General features: G+C 33.3%; 1 protein-coding gene across 1 annotated transcript; it reads left to right on the top strand.

Annotated features, from left to right (window-relative positions):
• The first annotated feature begins 1,298 nt into the window (after nucleotides 1–1,298).
• Nucleotides 1,299–11,032, top strand: LOC105800048 (centromere/kinetochore protein zw10 homolog). The gene is made up of 14 exons (XM_052633519.1): nucleotides 1,299–2,123; nucleotides 2,283–2,420; nucleotides 2,647–2,820; nucleotides 3,084–3,245; nucleotides 5,496–5,729; nucleotides 5,804–5,953; nucleotides 6,562–6,654; nucleotides 7,556–7,651; nucleotides 8,380–8,508; nucleotides 9,438–9,515; nucleotides 9,618–9,776; nucleotides 9,860–10,013; nucleotides 10,504–10,586; nucleotides 10,678–11,032. Exons 1-14 carry the CDS (start codon nucleotides 1,575–1,577, stop codon nucleotides 10,762–10,764), a joined length of 2,286 nt encoding a protein of 761 aa, XP_052489479.1. The 5' UTR covers nucleotides 1,299–1,574; the 3' UTR covers nucleotides 10,765–11,032.
• The last annotated feature ends 14,934 nt before the right edge of the window (nucleotides 11,033–25,966 follow it).

The following is a 25,966-nucleotide window of genomic DNA, read 5'->3' as shown; positions in this document are numbered from 1 at the left end:
CATTCCTAATGAAAAGGATTGGTCGCGACTCCATCTTTATTTTAAAATAAAAAATTGATTTCTAAAAAGGGTTTCGACATTATATATATGATGTTTTTTGTTCAAGTTTCATTATCTATTTCGTTAATTTATATAAAATGAAAAACAAAAACATGCGATATCATATAATATAATTTACAAATAAAATATTTTTTGGTAATTCAGTAATTAAGTTGTGACCGTTGATTAGTGGCACCAATTTAATAAGTGGCTTTATAAATAGTATAGATAAACAAAAATAATAATAATGAGACGAGATCCACTTACACTGATGTAAAAAATTAAAGTGACTTTAAATTTTAGCGTAACTTTTGTAAATGGTCCGACTAGTTCGCAACATGCTAACCTACCTTTTTGGACAATCAATCCTAACATAACAAAAACTTACATCGGTTGCTACAAACTTGGTTAGAATAGAGACTTAACAACAAAATATTCGATAAGAGAATTTTCATGGAATAAGGGTTGTATTTATAGACACTAAGTGTCCTACCAATCTTAGGATACCCTATTTGACTTAGGAAAAGAGTTACTTGCACGAAAAGTATCCTAGATACATAATATCTTTATTTCCTATTTTTAGTTTGTCTCGACTTTTAACTGACGAACCTCAGTTCGCAACTCAACTAGCGAACCCCTAGTTCGCAACTTGATTGACAAACCCTAGTATGCCAAATTGACTGGCGAACTTAACTTACAATGAATATGGCGAATCCCCCTTTTTGCATCCTTTAGCGTGCACCAATTCGCCAAAATATTGGTGAACTCCTTGTTAATACGCTTTTGGCGAATACCAGCTAGCCAAATCAATTGGCAAACCCCTAGTTCGTCGAAACAGGCGAACCCTCTCTTGTGAGGCTAAAACTTCCAAGCCCTATTTCGGGATGTTTCAACTCTTCCTCACTTAAGACATTATTTTTTTTAATTTAACTAGAACAATTTCATTCGACTCAAATTTTATTTTACTTGCATCGATTTGAAAAAAAATTCAAATTGAGTTAAGATGATAAAATGAAAATCATTAACTCGAAAGATTTTCACTCGATTCGAACGAACACAAATATATTTGCTAGTTAAAAAATTAATATTCTAGATAAATCGAAAATATTAGAGCAATATTTTTAATACCATATATTATTCAACAACCCCTGCAATGGATCAAATCTTCAAATCACAAATCACTGTTTAATTATAAAATGACAATTTTAATTTAAGATATAAAAAGTAGTACGGATATTAAAACTGTTTGACATCATTAAAATCTCAGAGCCACAGTGTAGGAGGACCGGAAGTGGCAGTTGGCAGGCAGTTAGGGAGAAAAGAGAAAGGGCTTAGGCCTTTGCGTTTGGGATTTTAATAACCAAACCGGACAAACGTAGATTAGATTAGACCAAACAAACTTAAGTAAGCGGTATCGGCGTACGTTAGTCTCTTCCAGCCTTAAACCTCCAAGCAAGAATAATCTCTTCCCAGGCTAACCCTTGAAACCCTCTCCGGCACCCTGCCACAACCGTTATTCCATCAGATCCTCTGACATGGACCCACTCTTTGACCGAATCAACGTCCGCGATCTTCTCTCCGGTCACAACCTCTCGGACCCTTCGACGCCACTATCCACACCGGATCTCCGCCTCATCATCAGCCGCCTCGAATCCCACTCTCTTCATATCAAATCAAAAGTCCGTTCTTACCTCCTTTCTCACCGCGAAGACTTTGCCTCACTCTTCTCCCAGTGCAGCGATGCCGTTTTCAAGACTAACGAAATCTCTGACAACGTCTCCGGTATTCTCTCTTTGATCTCCGACCGACCCATCGATGTCGAGATCCGTAAGTTGGTTGATGAGATTGGGAGGACAACGAAGGAGGCTAGGGAAAAGAGGGAGATGTTAGGGTTGTTGAAGATAATCGTAGGGATCTGCGAGAGATTAGAAGGCGCCAGATCAGCTTTTAGTGATGGACTACTCAGATTTGCCGCCGAGGAAGTTAAAGAGTTGAAGAAGGCTTTGAGGATTGGCGATGAAGAAGAAGGAGAGCCTATCGTGTATGGTTTGCTGCGGAAACAGTGGGCGGATTTATTCGATGAGGTAAGTTTATGTTTGGTTACTGAGAAAGCGGCAAACTGAGAAGAGTGGATAGATGAATTTTTCACGTTTAATGTTTTGATCTCTCTCTTTAATTCTTTTTTTGGTATTATTCATTTTATTGGTGATTTGTTTTTTTAGAGGAATGATTTGGGTTTGTAGATGCAAGACTTGTTTTCCAAGTTCATGGAAAATGCAGTTCGGTTCGAGCAGGATTCTAGAACAATTAGAGTGAAATACAAATTATGTGTTGATAAAATGGATGGGATTGAACTTCATACGGTCATGGAAGCAATGGATGTAAGTTTTTCTATTATGTTCCTTTTGCTTATAGAATGGACCAACTAAATCTTATATCCGGACAAGTTTTTATTATTTTGTTTCCATGATGGAGCTATTATGAACATCGGTAGGTAACATTGAAAATCGTCTGCTATCAGTTAACTGTCTAAGGTTTTGGTGGTCAATTAGTCCTGTTACATTGTTGTTAGTACGTCGTGATGATGATATGATAATGTTTTTTTAGGTTGCTGGAATTCTGGATTATAGTCTTGCGAAAGCAGCTGACTTGATAATTAAGCATGCCATCACTCCAGCTGTAAGCTATGGATCACCTGCAATGTTTGCAGAAGATGTAAATCAAGGTTCAGAAGGAATCTCAGAAGCAGTACTGAAGATATTACCTTCACAAGATTGCAAGGTGTGTGCTCTCTACTGAGATTCCAAATCCTTGGTTGCTACTTGCCACACTAGGTTTAACTAATTAGGACGTAGTTTCAGAAAATAAAGCTGGCTGATATGTTCTTTGGAACATGAAATTGTATTACTAGTTGCTTTCTTTATGTACAACAATTCCTTCTAACATGGATCACATAGATGGTAAGATTCTAGTTCATCAGCGTCAAGCATTTTTCTTGAAAGAAATTCATGGACAGCGTCAAACATATCCTCTGTAATGTTCAGATTGTAGATGTGGATGGAGATGCTATCTATGCAAGAGTTATTCAAGTCATCAAGTTTATTTTCAAGCATATATGCTTTGAGAATGGTTCATGGATTCGTTCTTTTGGAAGGTTAACTTGGCCAAGGATATCAGATATTATCATCTCAAAGTTTCTTTCAAAGGTTTGTTTTTCTAATGGTTTACTTAAAAAAATATGCTTTCTGTTCTACTTTGCTTGCAGAATTCTGAATACCTGTGATAAGTGTCCGTAATTGATTTCCATGATATTCTCGTAGTGAATGAATTGTTGTTTCTTTGACATCTTTTAATTTATGCCACTTTTTTCGTATTAAGTAGTCTTGCAGTGAATCTATACAAGTTGTAAATATGGAACAACCAATAACATATTGTGTATGTTGCATCTAGAGCTTGTATTTTGGTAGTGCTGCAAACAAATTGGTGACATTTTAGTAGGGACAGTTCAGGGTACAAAGTTGTATGACCTTTCGATTTAGCTGCTGGATCATCTTTTTAATCTGCCTTTAAGAATTTTGAGCATGGGTTTGCAGGAATTAGTTTGTGCATTAAAGAGATGAGATGGCTAATATTTAGTATTTAGCGTCAAATGGTACTATCAAAGGTTATTATTGATGAAAACATTCACTTCCAGACATCTGAGATAACATATCATGTAGTATTTAGAGCATGAATTTTGGTAGTGCTGCAAACAAATCGGTGACTTTTATTAGGGACTTCAGGTACAAAAGTTGTATGACCTTTGATTTAGCTGCTGACTCATCTTTTAATTCCACCTTTAAGAATTTAGCACGGCTAGTTTTGCAGGCAGTATTTTGTACCTTAAAGAGATGAGATGGCTAATATTTTGTATTTAGCATCAAAGGGTACAAACAAAGGTTATCATTGATGAAACCTTACATCTTGGGACATCCGAGATGTCTGTATGATTAGTTCATATATTCATGTCTATATATAAATTTATTTCCTCTTATTTGTTCTAGTTTTATGGTGGGTTGTTTTGTTGTTAGTTTTTCTTACTTAGTCATTTAATGACTAACACTAATTAGGATCAGGGTTTATTTGTACTCAAAGGTCAAGGTTTAAACCTTGCTATAGCCCTAGCATAAATTATGATTTCTGTATAACCTCTCTTTTATTATCTAGTATTTGCTTTTACGTGCCTAGGATATGAATAATATTTTCTTTCTTTTGATTTTAAATTAATAATTTGATATTGAATAGATAGTTTTATATTGTTCTAATATTTGAAATTAATAACCTTTACATGTAGGGGTTGTAAACTTTATCTGTTTTTTTGTTTAATCAAATAGTTTTTCAGTTTTTAAATGGAAGTAGAGTACTTTGTCATAATTTGGATAAATCTTATAATTATTTCAGTATTTCTAATAAAAATTAAAATGGCAGTATAGAATAATGAATATAAATCTCCATTTTCTTCAGTTAAAAAGTTTCTAATTTACTGCTTATATGTATACATATTATAGATTATAGATTATCTGTTGCCTTTTATTTTCATCATTCTATAGTATTTAATTTTGGCTAATATAGTCAGTTTTACTAATATACTCTGGAGACTCGACATTAATTTCTTTAGATCTGTGAAGCTTAATTATTGGTAAAGGTATATGATTGTAATTATTTTCTGTGGAAACATTGGGCAGTGCATTAATCACCCGAGTGGAGTGATCTAGAATTGCATTATGTTTTACATTCAGACCTTGGGAAGCTCAAATACATTTATTGTTTTATGGGCAGGCTGAGTCCTTGAACCTTTTTAGGGGCATAAAGCAAGCAATAAATAAATAGAAGGCTATTTGTGCTTAATATTCCCTTCGCTATTTTGCACTGCCTTGATTCCAATTATTGTAACATTTGATTTCTTTTGACTTTGTAACCTTTATATATTTGGCTGTTTTGTATGACCATGTGAACTTAATAGTCTGTCTTCTATACTCTCTAGTTTGATCTGTCCAGTCTTCACTAAGTCCTAAGAACCTTTGGCTCTAAATGCATTCTGAATGTTTTGTAGAATTAAATTGGAAGCAATTTGAACCAATTTGCAAAATGGTTGACCTTGGCATGATGCTTGAAATTTTCTTTTACAAATCGGTTATTTACCTATTTCCTTCCTTGTGTCTGGAAGTGAAAAACCAGGGGATAGAGTTGATTTAATTTATTGATTGGTTTCCATATTTAAGGTTTGTTCTATTTTGGTGAATAGTAGAATCAAGACATGATATATGGAACTTGGTACATTGTCAAAAGGACCTATTTGCTTATTTTGTTTGGTTGGGATTATGGTTTGGTAGTATCATAGATAGGTCTGTAAAGAAGCGACTGGGTGTTTTTCCTTTTTTTGCTTTGTAATAATTGACATTAGAATCTTGCTTTAGGTTGTTCCTGAAGATGCTTCCAAACTTGTGGACTTTCAGAAGATAGTCAAGTGTACATCAGAATTTGAGTTCTCTTTAAAGGAAATGATGTTCTTATCAGCATCCGATGGAAAAGATTACAGTTTGAGCAGTTTTTCTGAAAATGTTGAGGTTCACTTTGCATTTAGGAAGAAAACAGAAGTCTTGGGAAAAGCTAGATATTTACTCCTTCAATGTGATTTCTCTGTTCCTCAAGTAAGTTTCTAACAATTAAACTTTTGGGCTTCTATCTTTGTTTTATTTCTTTTGATTAATAAAATTTTCTTTAGGATTACACTTCCAAAGGCCCTTTACTGAAGAACGATGGAATGGCTATAAATTCTTCCAACCAAGTTGTTGATTTGATTTTTTCATCTGAGAGGTGTGTGGTATCAAAAGCAGCCTCCCAACTGATGGAGCTCGTGCATCAGACACTTCAGGTAAGCCAATAATTTTCCTATTTTCTTCTTGCAATACCATGGTCCAATTTCTTACCCGTTGCAACTTGATAGTCTGAGTTTCTTTCATGTCAGGAGAAACATAGTTTTCTTACTCATGAAGGATTGCAAAAGCTTACTGTTACTGCCAACTCTTTATAGTTTAATCTAGTTTTGTAGTTATATTGTTAAAAAAAGAGGTATGAATGTTGTCTAAATTAGCTGAAGCTATTTGCAGTTGGTCACCCCATGCATTTTCATTTCTATTGCCATGACTTATGCACGTAAACTTCAGGACATGACTTTATCCATCACAAATTCTTGCAGGATGTTTGCTTGTCATCTACAAAACTTGATAGTCTGAGTTTCTTTCATGTCAGGAGAAACATAGTTTTCTTACTCATGAAGGATTGCAAAAGCTTACTGTTACTTGCAACTCTCTATAGTTTAATCTAGTTTTGTAGTTATATTGTTAAAAAAAGAGGTATGAATGTTGTCTAAATTAGCTGAAGCTATTTGCAGTTGGTCACCCCATGCATTTTCATTTCTATTGCCATGACTTATGCATGTAAACTTCAGGACATGACTTTATCCATCACAAATTCTTGCAGGATGTTTGCTTGTCATCTGCAATTGTTGCTTTGGAATTCTATCATGCTGTAAGAGATGCTATACTTCTTTATGAAGCTGTTATTCCTGTCAAGGTTTGTTCATTTGAGATTGTGAAGTTACTTTGCCTTATCCATTTAATTTATCAAGACACCCTAACATGATTGTTGTGAGCATGTCTGTGTTTATATACATGGTAGTATTTGATTCCTGGATGTGCACACTGAAAGCCAGTGTATGCCCCATGTGCTAGTCTCGGTCTGTGAGACTCACATCCATGCAAGGGTAAAAACATTCTGAGCAACCAGAATTTCTATAATGTACTGATATATGCGCATAAATGTCTATCATGCAAAACACCAGAGGTTTCGAGCCCGAACTCCAATGTGGTGCCCTTTTAATATATGTGCCTTTTGCACACCTTCACTAAAAAACTTGAAGTGTCTTATAACCATTGTATGGGAGTGTGTAATTCCATTCCGTTTATCCTAAAATGAGTTGCCATGTTTTCACATCCTTAAATCTCTTCAAAATCAAACATCAATATCTGTCAACCATATACCAGCTAGGCTATCTTTGCACATCCTTGATAATTTCCGTTATGTTGGTTCCTGAAATCTCTCTCTCAACATTTGCTTTGTATTGATTCTTGTTTCTTTGAACAGGACAAGGTTCTTACTTCTAAACAAACAATAATATTATTAATCTTGAAGCAAAGTATCTTTTAGTTTATGAGATGCCTGGTCTTTCTTTTTTACATCCAATGAGTTGGTTGTGCTTTAGGTTAATCATGTGCACATGTGATTTTGACCTTAAATTTACAAACCTTCTCTGGCTCTCAAAGAAATATCATGAAGGTTACGTGTTTGATCACCCACTTTCCATCATGTACTTTGATTTGAGTGCTGTAGAAGTTACGTATATTCCATATACATGTTTTGCACGTTTTTGTTTATCATGACTTATATTGGTAACCTTTATTTTTCTCTTGTGAAGTTAGAAAGGCAGCTTGACGGTATCAACCAGGTTGCTATTCTCATGTACAATGATTGTCTTTTTTTATCTCAGGAGATACTTGGGCTTGCATTTGAGGTATGTAGAGAGTTTAGACTTAATTATAACATGCTTCAGAAAAAGGAAAGAAACAAAATGAAATGCAGATATATTATACTATTTGGAATATCTATGGATATTTGCAAATCTGCAACTAGTACTAGGCTAAAACTGAATAAATCCTTATAGTTAATTCAAATGTCATGACTCCTTGTCCTTGTATTGTAATCAGTTGAGCCCGTAAGTTATTGCTCACAATCTATTGAGCCCTTATTTGGAGGGAAAATTAAAATCGTTAACTCCTTTTCCCATCTGGGATAGAGGCATTAATGATATGGGATAATAATATACCTTGTGAGATTTTCTTGGTAGGTGTCCACATGAAAAGTATATATGACAAATGTGAAGCATCTCTCAACATGTGCCCTAAAAATGTGACATGGAAATATTTATTCCACATGTTTTCCATCTGGCTATTCTATCCAAATTGGAAGACCATTCAATCAAGGGCTCACTTGTTTTGAATTAAGTGATAAGGGGTTCAATTGATTGCAATAAAAAGATAGGGCCTCGTGTGATAAATTTAATTGAATAAGCTGGCTTATTTTGTAGTTATCCTTTGCCCTTTATTCCAAATAGGGAAATAGATGCTTATGTGCTATTCTTTTAGTGAGTATATTTGTTTAATCTAAAGTGGCTTTGTCCTCCATTATTTATTTATTTACTTTTTATACATGTTAACTAATATATTTGAACCTACATTTCAGTATCGCACAGACTTTCCAGATTCTATTAAAGAACATGCTGTATTTGCTGATATGGCTCCAAGATTTCATCTCATGGCTGAAGAAATACTGCAGAGGCAAATCCAGATTGTTATTTTTAATCTGAGAGAGGTAGTTTGCCTTTATATGTTTATCTGGTTTGAGTTTTGGCTAGAAATTTTGAAGGATGATTACATAAAAAAACCTATTTTGGTATTGTCTTTCATAGATTTCAAACTAGAGGTGTCTATAGGCCAGGCCTAATTAACTCATTGAAAGCCTAAGTTTGGGTTTGTCCTACCCCTTTATTATATGTTAAAATAAAGTTATTATATTAATATTTTAAATGTATTTTTGATGTTTGAATTGAAATTAAATAAAAATTTAGAAATTGAAGCTCAAGTCAGGCCTAAGCTGATTGTGGTCTAGCCAGGGTGCGAATGCGTTGGATAATTCAAGTTCAGCCTTTATTAATTTAATTGGTTACAATTCAAAAATTTAAGTTTCTAATTAATTACAAAGTTACAAGGTCAGTTTTATCTTGTTCAATTAAAATGTAGGTCTCATTTTCTTTGTTACTTTTTTTACCATTTGCAAATACGGATAAAACTGAGGGAGGCATATGGTCACCACACTGATGTGTGCAGTTCTTGCACATGACTTGCTTTGATTTTTTTTTTTTTTGGTGTCAAAATATGGAAATATCCCTAAAATAGAACACACATAAAAATACTTTTCTTGTTCAAACTCAGTTTTCTTCCCTGTTTTTGCTTCGAACTATTTTGATTTCTCTTAATTTCTTACAGCATTGCAGTGTTAATTTTTGTTAGGTTGTTTGCAAGTCTAAAGTGAAGTTCCCAGAAGGCATACAAATTTGTAAATTTATTGCTTTGCATTTAATAAAGTTGGGAATGGTGAAACAATATCTTTGATCTAAAAGAAGAATAATGGTCGAATTATGGCTCAGATAAATCTGAGGAAGTTTTCATGTGATAATTATCCCAATTTTCATCATCATTTTCCTTAGTGAATAACTTTTTGCTAATATTTCTGTCTGTTAGGTCATAGATGGTGCTGACGGATTTCAAAATACCCATCAAATGCAACAATTTGAATCTGCTAAATTCAGCATAGATCAGGTACTGTTGATTTATTTTATTGTTATACTCCTTGCTGTTGTTATTTTTTTGGTTCTGTTTTTCTTTTTCATCAGATAGTGAAGCTGAATGTTTGATAATCAGGCTGTTTTTATTCTTGAGAAAGTACATATAATATGGGAGCCACTGTTACGGCCTTCGACTTATAAGAGAAGTATGTGCATGGTTTTAGAGTCCGTCTTCTCTAGAATCACTAAAGACATACTTTTGCTTGATGATCTGGCTGCAGAAGAAACGTTACAGGTCTGATCAATCACACTTCATCATAGTCTTCATAGCTTTTACATATTTAAGTTAAATATCTTAATCATTAACTTGTCGAACAGCTCCAAAGACTAATCCATATGATGCTGGACAACCTATCTTCTTTATTGAAGTCTCTGATTTCTGCTTTTGACTCTAATGAAAAGTCAGAAGAAGATACCAGCCGTCCTATCGATGATCTTATACCATCTTTACGAAAAATTCGCAAAGTAGGAGGTATGTTTCTCTTATCCTTAAAACTCTTGATTACGGTTTTAAGAAGCTTGAGTTCAACTCAAAATTCAAAGTTCGAAGCTTGGCTCAAGTTTGATTGAGTTTTTACTTTTAAAGCTCTAGATTGATAAAAGTCAAACTGCTCGAGCTCACTGGATTAGGCTTGATTAAGTTCAAATTGAGATTTTTAATACTAGCTAAAAATTAAAGGTCTATTAGGTTTAAGCTACTTAGATCAAGAATTAAGGTTCTTGGATTCAACTAGGTAAAGCTCAAGTTGAATTCAAGTGTTTTTAAACTGAACCCTGGTAATTTGTGAGTACACGTTTCCTGTTTATGCTTGTGTATACTTGAGTATTTATATGTTGCCACATTTTGTATGGCCTTGGCTCTTGGGGAAGAGTTGAGTAGAAGTTTATGCTTAAATGTAATTTCTCGTAATTAAATTTCACATTATTATTTATTTTTATTTATTCGTTTTGGGGTATTGCAGAATTGTTAGATATGCCTTTAAAATCAATCACGTCAGCGTGGGAAAGTGGAGAACTTATGAGCTGTGGTTTTACAATACTAGAGGTATTGATTTAACAGTCTGTTGTTTAAGGTATGGTTTATTGAGGAGTGTATTTGTAACCTACCGTTTTTTTTTTTAAAACATTTATGGCAGTTGAAAGACTTCATCAGAGCAATATTCGCAGACTCAACGTTGAGAAAAGAATGCATATGGCGTATAGAAAATGTGAGTTTGTATTAGGAGTTTTACAGTTTCCTTGGGACTTTCGTGATCCCCACTCTGCTAATATTAAAAAAAAAAAAAGGTTCTTTTTATGCATAACTACCCTAAGTTAAGGTTTTTAAACCGGGAAAAAAAGAAAGTAATAATTTTGTTTGCCTTGCAAATTTTTTTTTTGGCCATTCCTTGCAATTTAATTAGTTTCAAACTTTTTTTTTTCTTCTGTATTGTATTGTAAATCATGATAGGTAACTTTATGATATCTCCTACGAGTCATATTTTTAGTCTATGAACAACGGAGTATGGTGTAGTGTTCCGTGGTAGGTATTATTATATCTATACTTGGTACCTATAATTTAATTGGTATTACAAGTCAATTAGACATAAATTCAATTGAAAAATTATTAAAATATTTTTTATAAAGTTATATAATGAGGATATTTTATGTTTTATATTATATAAATCAAAAAAGATAATCATAATAAAATTTGAATTTGTTACCCAACTTTTAAACATTTAATTTTGTTATTTTAATCAAAGCATCATTTGGGTTTTATATGAACTCTTATTAGGTAAATTTTTACATGCTTTTTTTTCTTCAGAATTTTGGCTAACCGGATCAACTATTATTACGACACACTCATAATGTATATGAAAAACAAAATTATTTACATAATTGAAAATGAATGCTGTGCAACTCCATGTTAATTTATACAAGTTATCTTTTTGGAACTTTAATTATCCATCAAATTAACAAAATTGTCTTTATTTAACAAAAAAAGGGGGCATGACTACTCAACAAAGCAAAGCAATGGACCAATATTCTACGCAACAGGTGCATTTGAGGGTATCTATGTTAATTAAGCTACCCATTTTAGAACAAGTTGACACAAATTGCCACGATCTCAACCGCTGGTTATAGAAAACACTTCCTACAAGTCAACATTTCAGCTGGCCTTGACCAGTTCCAATCTCTCTATGTTTCATTTCTCTGTGCTTAATCCAGTGGTCTTGTAAAAAAGAAAAAAACACAAGGAAACTAGTTATTCTTTTCGGGTTGTTATTTATTTATATGCTTTGGATTAATTGGGTAATTAAAGTTGGCATATGTGCCGTTTTACTTAATAGTTTACTGCCGTTAAATTTTTATTTGCGGAAGTTCTAGGGTGAGCCATTAATATGAGGTTACGATGACCTGAAATTTGTTGAACAGGTTAAAAAGTTAAATTACTTAATTTAAAAAAAAATTCTCATGTTATAAGCAAATTGTTTTTTAATTAATTAATTTCTTAAAATGTTTTATGTTATATATTTTAATGATTCTTTAATGTATTATGAATTACTTAATTTTTTAGAAATCTTTTATGTTTTAAGAAATTATTTATTATTTTGAAATTACTTCATTTCTTATAAATCTTTTATGAGTTGCAAGTAATTCTTTCATGTACTACGAGCTACTTAATTTTTAGAAGCCTTTCATATTTTAAGTTTTGTATTTCAAGTAATTCCTTCTATTGCTACAAATTAGTTAATTTCTTAGAACCTTTTCATGTTTTAAGTAATTCTTTTATATTTCTAGTAATTATTTCATGTGTTAGAATATAATTAATTTCTTAGAATCTTCTCATATTTTAATTAGCGCTTTCAGGATTTAAGTAATTCTTCCATGTATTATAGATTACATAACTTCTTAGAAACTCTTTCATGTTTTAAGTAATTTCTTCATGCGTGTAATTTTTAGAAACTTTTCAAATGCTTTAAGTAACACTTTCAAGTTTTAAGTAATTCTTTCATGTATTACTAATTACTTACTTTCTTAACACTCTTTCATATTTGAAGTAACTCTTTCATGTATTATGGATTATTAATTTCTTAAAACTCTTTCATGTTTTAAGTAATACTTTCATATTTTACGAATAACTTAATTTATTAGAATCATTTCATGTTTTAATTGTCTTTTTCAGCGTTTAAGTAATTCTTTCATGTTGTATGAATTGCATAGTTTTAAAATCAAATTACACCAAAGAGGTGAATCGGTGTTTGAAAAATTTAAAACAAAAAGCTAAAAAATGACACACATAATTTAGAGTGGTTTGGCCATAAATGTCTACCTTCGCTACCTTAGCTTACTAGGACTAAGGATTTTTCCAATTCACTAATTGATACCTCTCAAGAATAAGATATAACCTTTACAATTCACTATCTTTTTAATAAGATAGATAGAACCACTTCCCTATAAGGTTTTCTAACTAAAATCTTAATTAAACCCTCAAAAATAGAGAATTAAAAAGTAAGACTGAATGAGTGCCTCTAGAAGGTAGATATACAAATAAATATCTCTCTAAAATACAAATAAACACTAGTGTAATGACTTGAATTTAGTTAGTGTCGAAAAATGCGGTTTTGAAATTCAATTTAAGTAAACTAGTTCGTGAAATTATAATGGGAGGATTTTTGGAGTTAGTATGAAAATAAATTAAAAATGGTAAAGAAATTAAATCAAGAAAATCATCAATTAAAGTTTAGGGACTAAATTATAAAAATTCAATCGCTATTAAGTTTTAATTTAGAAAATGTATAAGGACCCAATTGGAAAATATGCAAAGGGGCTTAATGGTTATTTAACCATTAGAGTTTGTGAATTAGTTGATGACAACGATTCTTCTAATCCATTTCTATTTATAAATTAGATTAAAATAGTTAATCATAAGTTAACTAAAATAATTAATTAATCACTAATTATATATATACTTAGTGGAGGAGAGAAGACAAAGATAATGCCTTCATCTTTTTCCTCTTAAACCGAACCAAATAGAAGAGAGAAAAGAAGATTAAGCTTCCTCCTTCACAATTCAATTCCAATTAATTAAGGTAATCTGTAACACCCAAAATAGGACCTAAGAGTTTAGGGGTATCTTAAGAATTTTAGTCTTAGAGTGTTCGGAATTTTGCGACATGGTATATCGATAATGTTTTCAATTATGGTTTTTAGAAAATCAAATAAATTTTTGAAAAAGTATTTTAGGAACCTTTAATTTTAGAAAAAAGACTGATTTGTAACAGAGACAAAATTGTGAGCTTTTAAGAGGCAAATAGACCAATTTTTAAAATTGAACCTAATATCACCCCACCTACAATTTTTCACAAAGCTTTTCCCTATAGCATTGTTTTGCCGTCCTTACTCTTCCAAGTCTTCCCCAAATGATTTTTGATTTTCAAACTTTAATCCTATTGATTTCTATCATTCCCCAAGCCATTTTCCTTCATAAATCTTCAAGAAAACATCCTAAGATCTCATTGAAATCATCATCTTCCTCATGTGTGAGTTTTATGGGTTTAAAAAAAAAAGTCTATTTTTCTTCGATCAAAGGTAACCGTTCGTCTACCCATTGTTTTTTAATGTTAATTAGTCTTTAAAATTTAATTATTAGGCATTAAATCACATATTTTGATTAAAAGCAAAAAAATAGAGTTATTAATGTTGAATTTTGGGTTTTTGAGTGAAAATGTGATTTCAAAGTGTTAAACGATAGGTTTTGACATGATTAAGAGGTTTCTAAACTTGTTTTGAAGTGTCGTTAAATATTTCTTGAGTTTTAATGAATTTTTTGGAAATAGCCATAAAACATGTCAAAAATTTTGATACCATGAATTGAGTATTTTATTATAGTTTAAAGGTTGAGAATTAGTTGTAGGTGAATTATAAGATGAATGGAATTGGTTTTAGGCGAAAAGAGTGAGTATAGATCGAAATATTCGAATTTAAATCTTGCTATTTTAAAGGTTTTGGTTATATGAGAACTTAGTTTAGGCTTATGTTTTTGATTGCTTATAGTGAGTCATTGGCTGATTTTTGAATGTATTGTTGTGTGAATGTATTGTGTTGAAGCTTCGGATTCGCTAGGAGCATCTATGAGCTAGATGACAAGAAGGCATTGGTTGTTGCTTTAGGATATGAACGCTATGTTAATCCGACCTCTTCTATGTAAAAGGGGACTTTTCTTAGAATATCGGGCATAGTGGGGGGTATGTAGAAATACCTGTGCTAAAGTGGCATGCCCTAAAAAGCACATGTCATACTCGACTGACGCTGGCTCCATACCGCAAACACACTGGGTGGGAATTTGAAATCCGCTGAAAAGCTGATTTCAAAGAATCCCATACCATTGCGGGTATGAGTAATGTGTTATTTGGGAATTTTAGTAGTAGCCTAAATTCCTACTCTAAATTTTGAGTGTAAGCTTTCTTATAACTATGTTTATGTTGTGAATTATGTGCTTATGTGAATGCAAATATGTGGTTGTAATAACTGCTGCGAAAGTGCAAATGTGTACATGTTATGTATATGCTAAATGTTAGTGACAGTGTTTTACTAAAAATGCAAATATACAGTGATTGTGCACGGATAATTGGTAAGTGATATGTGTTTGTTTAAGATATTTTGGCCTTGTGATCTTGAAACTGTTGGATATAGTTGGCATGCCATAAGATTGTGAGTACTCACCTATATGTACAGTGATTTTGGGCGTTGAGGCCTTGGGACATGCTAGAGGGATAAGAGAATGTTAGCTAAAATCCATTCAATGGGACATGTGAGGGGAAATAAGGAGAGCGTTAGCTATATGCTTCACTTATGGGATATGTTTGACTCTATGAGTCATTTGGTGTGATTGGAGATCCGTGTATCCGATGTGTGGTGATAGTGCCCACTTTATGTTTCATACCTCAAGAGCCAACTTATCATTATACGTGATTGTGAGAAATGTGCTACATGACTAATGGAATATGCGTTATATGACATATGCTTGAATGAGTATGTAAATGCTATGTAAATGAACTAATAGATAATGCATGAATAGGTATTATATGACATTAGACATAAGAACATTGTATTTGTATATATATTTGGTGGTGTTGTGGATGCATGATGACATGTTTGCATAGTGATTATTCTATTCATTCATTGAGCTTGTTTAAGCTCACCCACTCTTTTCAACATATGCAGAGTAGTGACGTGTCAATGTGGGCGGTGTGGTTTTTTTGAGGGAGTGATCCAAGGAAGACTTGTTAGTATTTCGTAGGTGCTCATTATTTATTTATTTATGAATTGAGAAATAAGGCAATGTGGTAGACTTGTTTATAGCCATGTTAGTTCTGAACATTTTGTTGGTTTTGCTTTTGTTTATGAGGTTTATGAGTTATAAATATGCTTAGGTTTATGAACATTGATGATGGCATGATGTTTCTTGCTTGGACACGTTTCTAACATTTTTAACTGTTAAATTTAGCTGTTTAGATGATTAATTTTCGAAGTATTTGATGCATGATGTTTAGAAACTAAATTGGAATGGACAAAATACTTTTGTATGCTATATTTTTGAGGTCTGTAGCAGAGGTATCGATAATTGGGTTTTAGAAAAGATACCTCTGTGTTTTGAAACATGCAGGAAAGTTAGAATAGAGATTTGGTATTGATACCCTTGCTCGAGTACTGATACTCGAGGTAAATATATCGATACTCTATGACAGGTACCGATAATTTTAGACAGTATGAATTTTTGTGCAAGAAACAGAATGCAAGTTTGGTATCGATTTTCCAGGTGGTATCAATACCACTTAAAGAAAATATCGATGCCCTAGGGTGTAACACCCTAAAACCCGGCCTAGAAGTTTAGACCGAATCTCGGAGGTTACATTGATCACCGAAGTGATTGTAGAAAGTTTTTACAAAACGAGTTGTTTTAGACTTTGTCAGAAAACTGTTGCTTTGATCGAGCTCAATCATTTAACAAAATATGCCGAAATCAAAACGATAATTAGGATACGATGAAACATGTTCAAAAATAAAATCCCCAATTTCCAAACTTCAGTACTAATAAAACTTACGTGTATATGACACAAAATTTGTACCACAGTTTTCAAAACAGTACTTATAGTCCAAAACCATTTATTTAAACTTAGAATTAAAGAAACACTTTATTAGCATGTTTAAAAACATATCACTCCGAGACTTCCGGTATGTCGAGTCTAGCTTCAGGTTACGAGAGTACCTGAAAGGGAGGAAACTAAGGGGTGAGCTACACGAACTCAGTGTGAGTCCGATATGTAACACGCGACCAAGTTACAAAACAGAATTTCAAATAGCAATTCAATAACGGAATGTACTTACAATGCAACTACAAATTGGAATGCCACACATGGAATCAATGTCCCAATCATAACTAACAATCAAAGTACATCATATCATTGTAAATGTATTTTTCAGACAAATAGATGCTCGCGTAACCAGAATTATGTGATGATGCAAAATAGATTAAAAAAACAACCCAATCCACCAACTGAACACCACTCCGTCCCCCAATCACACCACAAATGAGCTAGAGAAAGCCCAACCAACCATGCGTACCATATAGGACCTCGAAAGACCCATCCAACTTGACACTACACAAATGTGGAACTAAGCCAGGTGTATATGACACAAAATTTGTACCACAGTTTTCAAAACAGTACTTATAGTCCAAAACCATTTATTTAAACTCAGAATTAAAGAAATACTTTATTAGCATGTTTAAAAACATATCACTCCGAGACTTCTGGTATGTCGAGTCTAGCTTCAAATTACGAGAGTACCTGAAAGGGAGGAAACTAAGGGGTGAGCTACACGAACTCAGTGTGAGTCCGATATGTAACAGGCGACCAAGTTACAAAATAGAATTTCAAATAGCAGTTCAATAACGGAATGTACTTACAATGCAACTACAAACTGGAATGCCACACATGGAATCAATGTCCCAATCATAACTAACAATCAAAGTACATCATATCATTGTAAATGTATCTTTCAGACAAATAGATGCTCGCATAACCAGAAGTATGTGATGATGCAAAATAGATTAAAAAACAACCCAATCCACCAACTGAACACCACTCCGTCCCCCAATCACACCACAAATTAGCTAGAGAAAGCCCAACCAACCATGCGTACCATATAGGACCTCAAAAGACCCATCCAACTTGACACGCCACAAATGTGGAACTAAGCCACGTAAAGAACAATATGTAGTTGAGTTGCCATATGTATCGTACTATGCAGTAAACCACTATACAGACGTGTTGCAGTTGAAGCTGCCAAATCAGATCAGACTTCCTTCTCTTCACAAAAAAAACCCCAATTTTATGCATGTGAATGAATGCACATCAAGCATAATTGATCTCACAAATACATAAACTCATATTCAGATGGTCATTTATAGAATTTCCATGCGAATGCAAAATGCACACCATTTAGAATCAGAAATACATAAACAGAGTACAGAATCAGAAATGCTTTTACATATACACAGGCTCAATAACAAATTACCTCAGGTCCTATCACCGGACAAGGTTTCAATTCACAAGCACATTAAAAACACACTTGAACAACTCGAAATTTTAACACTACATTTACGAATAAACACATGACTCTAAGCCGTATAGGAGTCCCTAATACTTATACAGAGGCCCCAATAACCATTGGACGACACAAGAAACATAATGGATTAAGTTATGCTGCAAAGAAAAAATTGCGAAACAGGGCCACATGGCCGTGTGGAAGTGCCTAGGTCGTGTGGGGATCAACATGCCCATGTGAGGGAGGCACACACTCATGTGAGGGAGGAACACGACCGTGTGTAGGTGACACATGCCCGTGTGTAGGTGACATAAGTCCGTGTGTCCAGGGAACATGGCCATGTGACAACCCGTGTAACTCTCTGTCCATTTGTACTAAAATATGATGCAGGGTAGACACGGCCGTGTGGAAATCTCACACGCTCGTGTGCCAACAGAACACGACTATCTGTCCAAAACACACGCCCGTGTGAAAAATGACCAAAAAATCCCTAAATCCACAAAATTAGCCACACGACCATGTGGCACCAAAATCATCCCAGAAACCCTAATCTCCAATTCCACACAGCCGTGTGAACCGGCACATGCCCATGTGGCCGCCCATGTGGTCACAAAACCACCCACAAATAGCTTAAAAATCGAGCTTTTCGATCACTAAATTGAGCCCCAATCAAGGCATTTCAGAAACCAACCATAACACACTAAATTTTAGGTAATTATACACGATACAAGCCTCAATTGCTCAATTACTGAAACACACAAAAAGATTGCCAAATTCCACAACAAATCGTTACCAAATTTCACAGTTCAGAACACACACGAAGTTACAGAATTTTACAAAATTGAATCAACAATTCGTAAATAAGTTTAAAGAGGTTTGAATCCCACACCTGATTCGAGATCAAAACGCCTTGAAATCAATCGACACACGTCGACGACCCAATACGAATCCAATGCTTTTGTCAACTAGACATTGACTTGATGACAAGGAAACCAAAGCTTTCTGAAACCAAAAAAAATGTCGAATTTCCCAACGAAAGAAAAGAAAAAGAAAATCAATCGCAAGAGGAAAAAGAAAAAGGAAGAGATAAACGTGGAAGATGAGAGAACGTGAAAAAAACTAATTTTTGGGATCTTTTCTCCCCTAATTACCAAGAAAAATAAAATAAAATAAAATAAAATAAAATAAAAATGAACTAATATGTATTTTAACCACAAAATAAACACTAAAAGTAAAATACAATAATTCCTCAAAATACACACCTGAGGACTTGAACCCAAGACCCAAAGGTACACTAACACACAACCAACCACCAAACTAGCAGGCCCATTCTGACACTAAAACGTAGAAACTAACCCAATTGTTTGATCTAGCCACTGACCTTACCTACAAATCTCAAATCTTCTAACCTCAAAAACTGGGGTGTTACATAGGGTCAGTATCAATACCTACATGTTTAACTTTGAAATTTTGCTAAGTGGTCCAAATGCTTGAATTTTTAACATGGTTAGTTACATTGATGTATGTCTAGCATGATTTAATGATGATTAATGCTTGTATGTCTTAAAACCTGTGCAAATGTTATGAATGACATGTGTCGGCTTTAATATAGTGAACACTATGGCATACAAGTAGTGAGATGGTGATGTGGCATCTTTATATTCAGGCTCAACGATCGGGTCAGGTATAGGGTGTTACGTAATCAATTTATTTTCATGGGATTTTTATAGATTTTTTATCAACTAAGCTTAATCTTTCATACCCAAGTCTTAAATTACTAAATTGTTAAGTATATGTGAAGTTGTTGTTAGTAGGTTTTTGATGAAATTGAGCTTAATTTTGATGAGAAATTGAAGTATGAGTTTGAGCATGTTGGGACTAAGTTAGAAGGTAGTGGAAATTGGTGAAAGTGATTAGAAATTTAACTAAGCTTATTAGCTAATTTTATGACATCAGAGACTTAATTGGATAAATTAAAAGTTGTTAAGAAATTATTATAAAGATTATAAGTAGAAGGCCCCTATTGAATGGATATGGAATAGGATTTTGATTCGAAGTTAAATACCAAAAAGTATGAGTATTTTAGAAATAAGGGCTAAAATGAAAAAAAATACAAAATATGTTTTATTATGTGTTTTTATGTGATTGGGTGAAAACTAATATCATTTCTATACTTGAATTATTGTATGTAGCTAAAGATGACGTCGGGCCGTCCCGAGAGAAGAGAAAGGCGAGAGTCATAAATGAGTAGCTAATGCAGTTTATTCTTTCATTTTTTGTTTTAATTCATAGTTTAACTAAGCATTAAATTGAGTAAAGAGACATTAGTGCTTTGTCTCATTAAAGGTAAGTTCTATCTATGACTTGATATTTAATTGAATTTGTTACTTGATGAAAAATGTGTTGATAGCATAAATGATGATTTGGATATGATGATTTGGTATAAATATGTGAAAATATGGTAATGAGATTATTGAATGTAATTAAAATTGAATGTATGAACTTATAGGTAAATGGCATGTAAAAGATAACTTCAAGCATTGAAATGTGATATTATGTGAAATGTAAAATATGTTTAATAGTCATTGAACTTAATATTCTTTGCAAGGAGACACTAATGAATGGAAATAAGTTGGTGAAATAGTGAAATGAACCTCATTTGATTAGTGAAATGGAAATCATGCCTATATGCAAAGTAATGTGTGTTGGATTTGTTGCCCTAAGTGTAGTATATTCATTTGTAGACTTGTAATTGTTTTAAACAGATTGGTTAATAAGTTTATTCATGAATTACATTAATATCCTTTGCATATAATGTTCTCATGTGATTTTTTCATGTAAAGAAAAATAGAAGCAAATATTAGCTCACTGGTTGTCCAACGTTTAACTAATGCTAAGCGACATATGTGATCAGATCGTAATACGGAAAGACAACTTACATTAGTAAACGAACCTAAACATGTCCTTAGCCTAATATAAAATGAGCAAACTAACCATGCCCCATGACCTGACATCACATGTAGTACTTATTTTAAGTCATTTCCGCATTTAAATGAGCTTATTTTATTGACATTTTATAATTAATTATTGCATTTCCAGTATTAATAGGTTAGGAACTAAAAGTTAATAAAAAAATGTTTTTACGCATTTTTTACTAATTTGATGACCCGTAAGGCCGACTCGGGCTTCGTAACTGACTAATGAGCTAATTAAGTGTGTAGGATACCATTTCAGGTCCAAGCATATAAGGAATAATGATCAGACTGTGAGACAAGGAGCCCGATAAGCTAATAAAGCTGCCAAAGGCCCGAAGCATGTTTGATGTCGTGACAAGGAGTTGATTTCCTTAGCGTGGAAGAAAAGAGTTGATTTCCTTGGATGGCATATTTGAGAAATTTCCATAATTGGACCCTAACTTTTAGCATAATATTTTATTTTTCAATATCTAAGTGTATCTCAGGATTGAGTGGTAGCTAAGTAAGTCGTTGCCTATATAAACAACCTTAGGGTTACCAAATTGTAAGTATTTTTAGACCTAGACAATTTTCTATTCAGTTTTTGCTTTCCTTTCTTTTCATGTTCGTGTAGTAGAAACTTTTCTATTCCGATGTGAAGACAATCGTGAGCGGAGATTGCTCCGGCACCAAGTTCCAATAATATTTATGAGCATTCTTCTATCTCTTCTTTTCTATTCTTTTATTTATATTTCGTTAATTCGGCCGATTAATCGTTGTATAAATATTAGAATAGATTATTTTGCTTATTTCATCTGTTGCATGATTCGATTATTAAACTAATTTATTTGTTAAATAATTATTTATATAAAATTGAGTATTTATTCAAGGGTATTTATTATATTAGGGAGTGATGCCTCTAATAGAATATCGAGACAGATGAGACTGGAAGGGTATCTTGTCGTGTATAACTTGTGCTAAGTGGTGAGACCGAAAGGGTATCCGTATGCCTAGGAGGAGGCCGGTAAGGTGACTTAGGTGGTAATCCTTAGTGAAGATAAACCGGGAGGGTAGTCATAGTTAAGGGTGATAAATAACTCAAATTAGGATAATTAATTATTTAATTAGATAGTAAGGGATTTAATCAATCATAGGCTAGAGGCTGACATTGTCGACACTAGGAATAGGAAAGTCCATTAGGTTAATTTAGGTTTAGTTAATTTAATTATTTTAATTAAAATATTAATATGGACTAACACTACTAATTCATGACTCGATTAGATTAATAATTATTTTCTATAACTAATTTAAAAATAGTTTCTCCAATCTACAATCCCTTGGGTACTATCCTTGGAATACTTACCGGTGTTCTGTTGTAACTCTCCATTTTGCAATGATCGAACCAACATAATTTAAGATCATTTGAGTAAAACATTAGTATAAATATTTGAATTCCTTCTTGGAATTAGAATGAATCAGTACTGGAGCTTTTATCAATAAAGTTTTCAACTAATTAAAACTCTGCTGGCACCTATCTGATCAAACAAATTCAACGTTCTTGAAATAGCTTCGTCATCAGCAATACAATTATCAAGAAATTTTTATTAATTTGTCTGTAATACAAATTTTTAAATGCTAAGTACACTTTGAATTAGTTTTATAACAGATCAATATATCATCAATAAAAACAACAACGAACCTGTCGAGATATGGCTAGAAAAAAATCTGATTCATTAGATCCATAAATGCTGCAAGAGCATTAGTCAAATCCAAAAGGTATAACTAGAAACTCATAATGTTCGCAATGACTGAATGTTGTTTTTGGCACATCTACGTCTTTAATTCACATCTGATAGTAACCAGATCAGAGATCTATCTTTAAGAACACTGTAGCACTTTTCTATTGATCGAATAGATCTTCAATACAAGCCAACAAATATTTATTCTTTAACGTGGCTTTATTCAACTGTCGATAATCTATATACAATCTCATCAACCCGTCTTTCTTTTTCACAACAGAACAAATGTGCCCCAAGATTGTATACTCGGTCGAGTAAAATCTCTGTTGATTAATTCTTGCAATTGAGCTTTTAATTCTTTTAATTTGGTTATAGCCATTCTGTAAAGAACAATCAAAATCGGAGTAGTCTCTGACACTATTTCTATAGAAAACTCGACAACTCCTTAAGAAAAACATCTATAAAATCGTGAACTGTCGCTATCTGATCAATTTTCATTTCTGATACTCTAGAATCCAAGATATAAGATAAAAATGCATTACAGCCTTATCAGATCAATTTTAGTATGGATATCACTGAAATCATATTCGAAACACAATCAAACTTAGCAGCTTGAACATAAATTAATTCTCTGTTCTGACATCTCAAACCAATTTGTTTCTATTGATAATTCACTACAACATCGTAAATAGTCAACCAATTCATGCCCAGAATAATGTCAAATTCGTTAAATGACAGTAACAGCAATTCAGCAGGAAAGTCATAGCCTTGTATTTTTAATGAACACTATTTACAAACCAAATCAACTATGACACTCTAGCCTAAAAGGGTTCGTTTCTTTAACAACATATCTAGTTGACTCAACCAGTAAACTTTTTTCCGTTACTAATGTTGTGTATAAATATATGAAATGTGTCGTCCTAATGTCTTTTAATGTATACACAGTAATATCAAAGATAGAAAAGATACCAGCAATAACATCAATAGCTAGGACTTTCTCGCGCACTCAGATTACGTAAGTTTTGACAGGAGCTCGAGCTTCAAATCGAACCACTATGTCTTTTGTTCGCTTCTATCGACTCTAGTTGTGCCTCAAATTTCTGGCCATCTACCTCTCGTAGAAATAAAAACATGTCTTACATTCTAATTCTATTCAAATTAGTTCGATTCGGGCAGTCTTTCTTATAATAATCTAGAGATCCACAAATGAAACAGGACTCGTCTTTCAATCTACATATCCTAGAATGGTTCCATCCATAAGGCTATATTCAAGTTTATTTACATTTCTGACGCTACCCGCACTGGCTACTAAAGTCATTAGTGGTCTCACATTTCTTTGTTTCATTCTATCTCTACCAGAAAACCCTGATGGCACTTAAAACAGTTACTCAGTTCTTTCATTTTCTTTGGCAGGGAATTAGAAAACGTTATGAACACATTTTATTTATTAAAGTTTCAAACTTGTGTTTCACTCTGTTTCTTGTGGTAACAAATTTCTTTCATTTTTTGAGCTCGAACAAATAAAATTACGAACTTATGCAATTACATTGCACTCACAAGCATCTGAATCTCATTATAATCCATCTTCAAAACGAATACACAATTCCTCTTTATTTGACACAATCTTATGGGCATATTTATTGAGGTGAACAAAATCTCGCTTGTATTCCACAACTGATCTGTTTTCCTTGCTTCAACTCAATGAATTCATTTTTCTTCTAGTCTAAATAGCGTTTGCTGACATGTTTCTTTTCGAATTCAATTTGAAAGAAATCTCAGTTAACCCATTCTTTCGATACTATAGTAGTTAAAGTCAATTGCTAGGGAGAAACCTCTCTTGTAATAGTGACTCGATACACCTCAGAAAATCTTTGAAAAACACAACCTTTCATCCAGAATTCTCTATGTGCTTTCTAACAAGTACTCAGCTCTAGTCGAATCATCATTCACTTTACCGCGAAACTCTTCGGCTCTGTACTTTCGGACTTCATCAATAGGAATTTTGTGAGTATTCGATCATATAAGGCTTTGAGGACGAGGGTGTAGAGGTTGTTGACCCGTAAAATTGGCTCTTATAAAATCGGTAAACTATTCTAACATCATATGGAAGAAGGCTCCACGAGCCTCACTTCCCTAGCCCTTAGAAATAAATTCACTATGAGTAGTCTCATGGATCGAGGCTTGAACATTACTCTCTACTTCATCGAAATTAGCTCGGTTGGATTCAGATGACATCTTTTATCTATATGAAAAACAAAATCAAGTCAAGTTAAGAAACATCACAATATCACATGTTATAATATGACATGTATTTCTATACTCAATACATGCTATGTTTAATCCAAGAACCGACTAAATTGTAACTCTGATACCACTAAATGTAACACCCTTAACCAGTTTCCGTCGTCAGATTAAGGTTACAGGATGCTATGGTGATTAAAAAGTCTAATAATAAATCAAAACAATTCAAAGTTTAATTTAATCATGATAAATCAAGAGCCAATCATTATTCATAGCATAAAATCGGGCTTGCGGAACCTAAAAATCAATTTAGAAACAAGTAAGAACTAATCTGAAACAAAACAAAAAAATGTGAAAAATACTATAAATAGGGGTCACACGGCTATGTGACATGGCTAAGGCCATGTGGTGTTACTCTATACGCCTGTGTCCTCAAACTGTGTATAATTCGAAAATAGGGTCACACAGCCGTGCTGCCAGGCCATGTAACATTCGTAAACTGTGTGAAAAATCCTGAACTTAAAATCAAACAAACCACACGGCTGTGTGGGGTGACCGTGTGTGGCACAAGACCGTATTACAGCCCGTGTCCTAGGCTATGTGCACCAAAAATGACTTCAAAATCAAGCTATTTCAACTACCATTTCTTAAGTTTCGAGCCATACCATTTCCATTCATATTCTTCTATTCAAATCACACTAAAACATGCCAAAGCATGTCAATATATAACATATATCACTCAACCTAAGTGCCTAACCAATGTGCCCTCATTGGCACCACAATTCAAAGACTAAACCATTTCACACTTAACAATCATAAGCATGTAACTATCATCCATACCATAGCATCTTACCACATTTCAAACCAATCTCACAAGGCATGGTTCAACTCACTTATGC

The sequence above is a fragment of the Gossypium raimondii genome, chromosome 7 (genome assembly GCF_025698545.1).
Source record: "Gossypium raimondii isolate GPD5lz chromosome 7, ASM2569854v1, whole genome shotgun sequence".
In the NCBI taxonomy this organism is placed as follows: Eukaryota; Viridiplantae; Streptophyta; class Magnoliopsida; order Malvales; family Malvaceae; genus Gossypium; species Gossypium raimondii.
The sequence above is the reverse complement of the archived record's forward strand: the minus strand, read 5'-3'. Positions and strand labels throughout refer to the sequence as shown.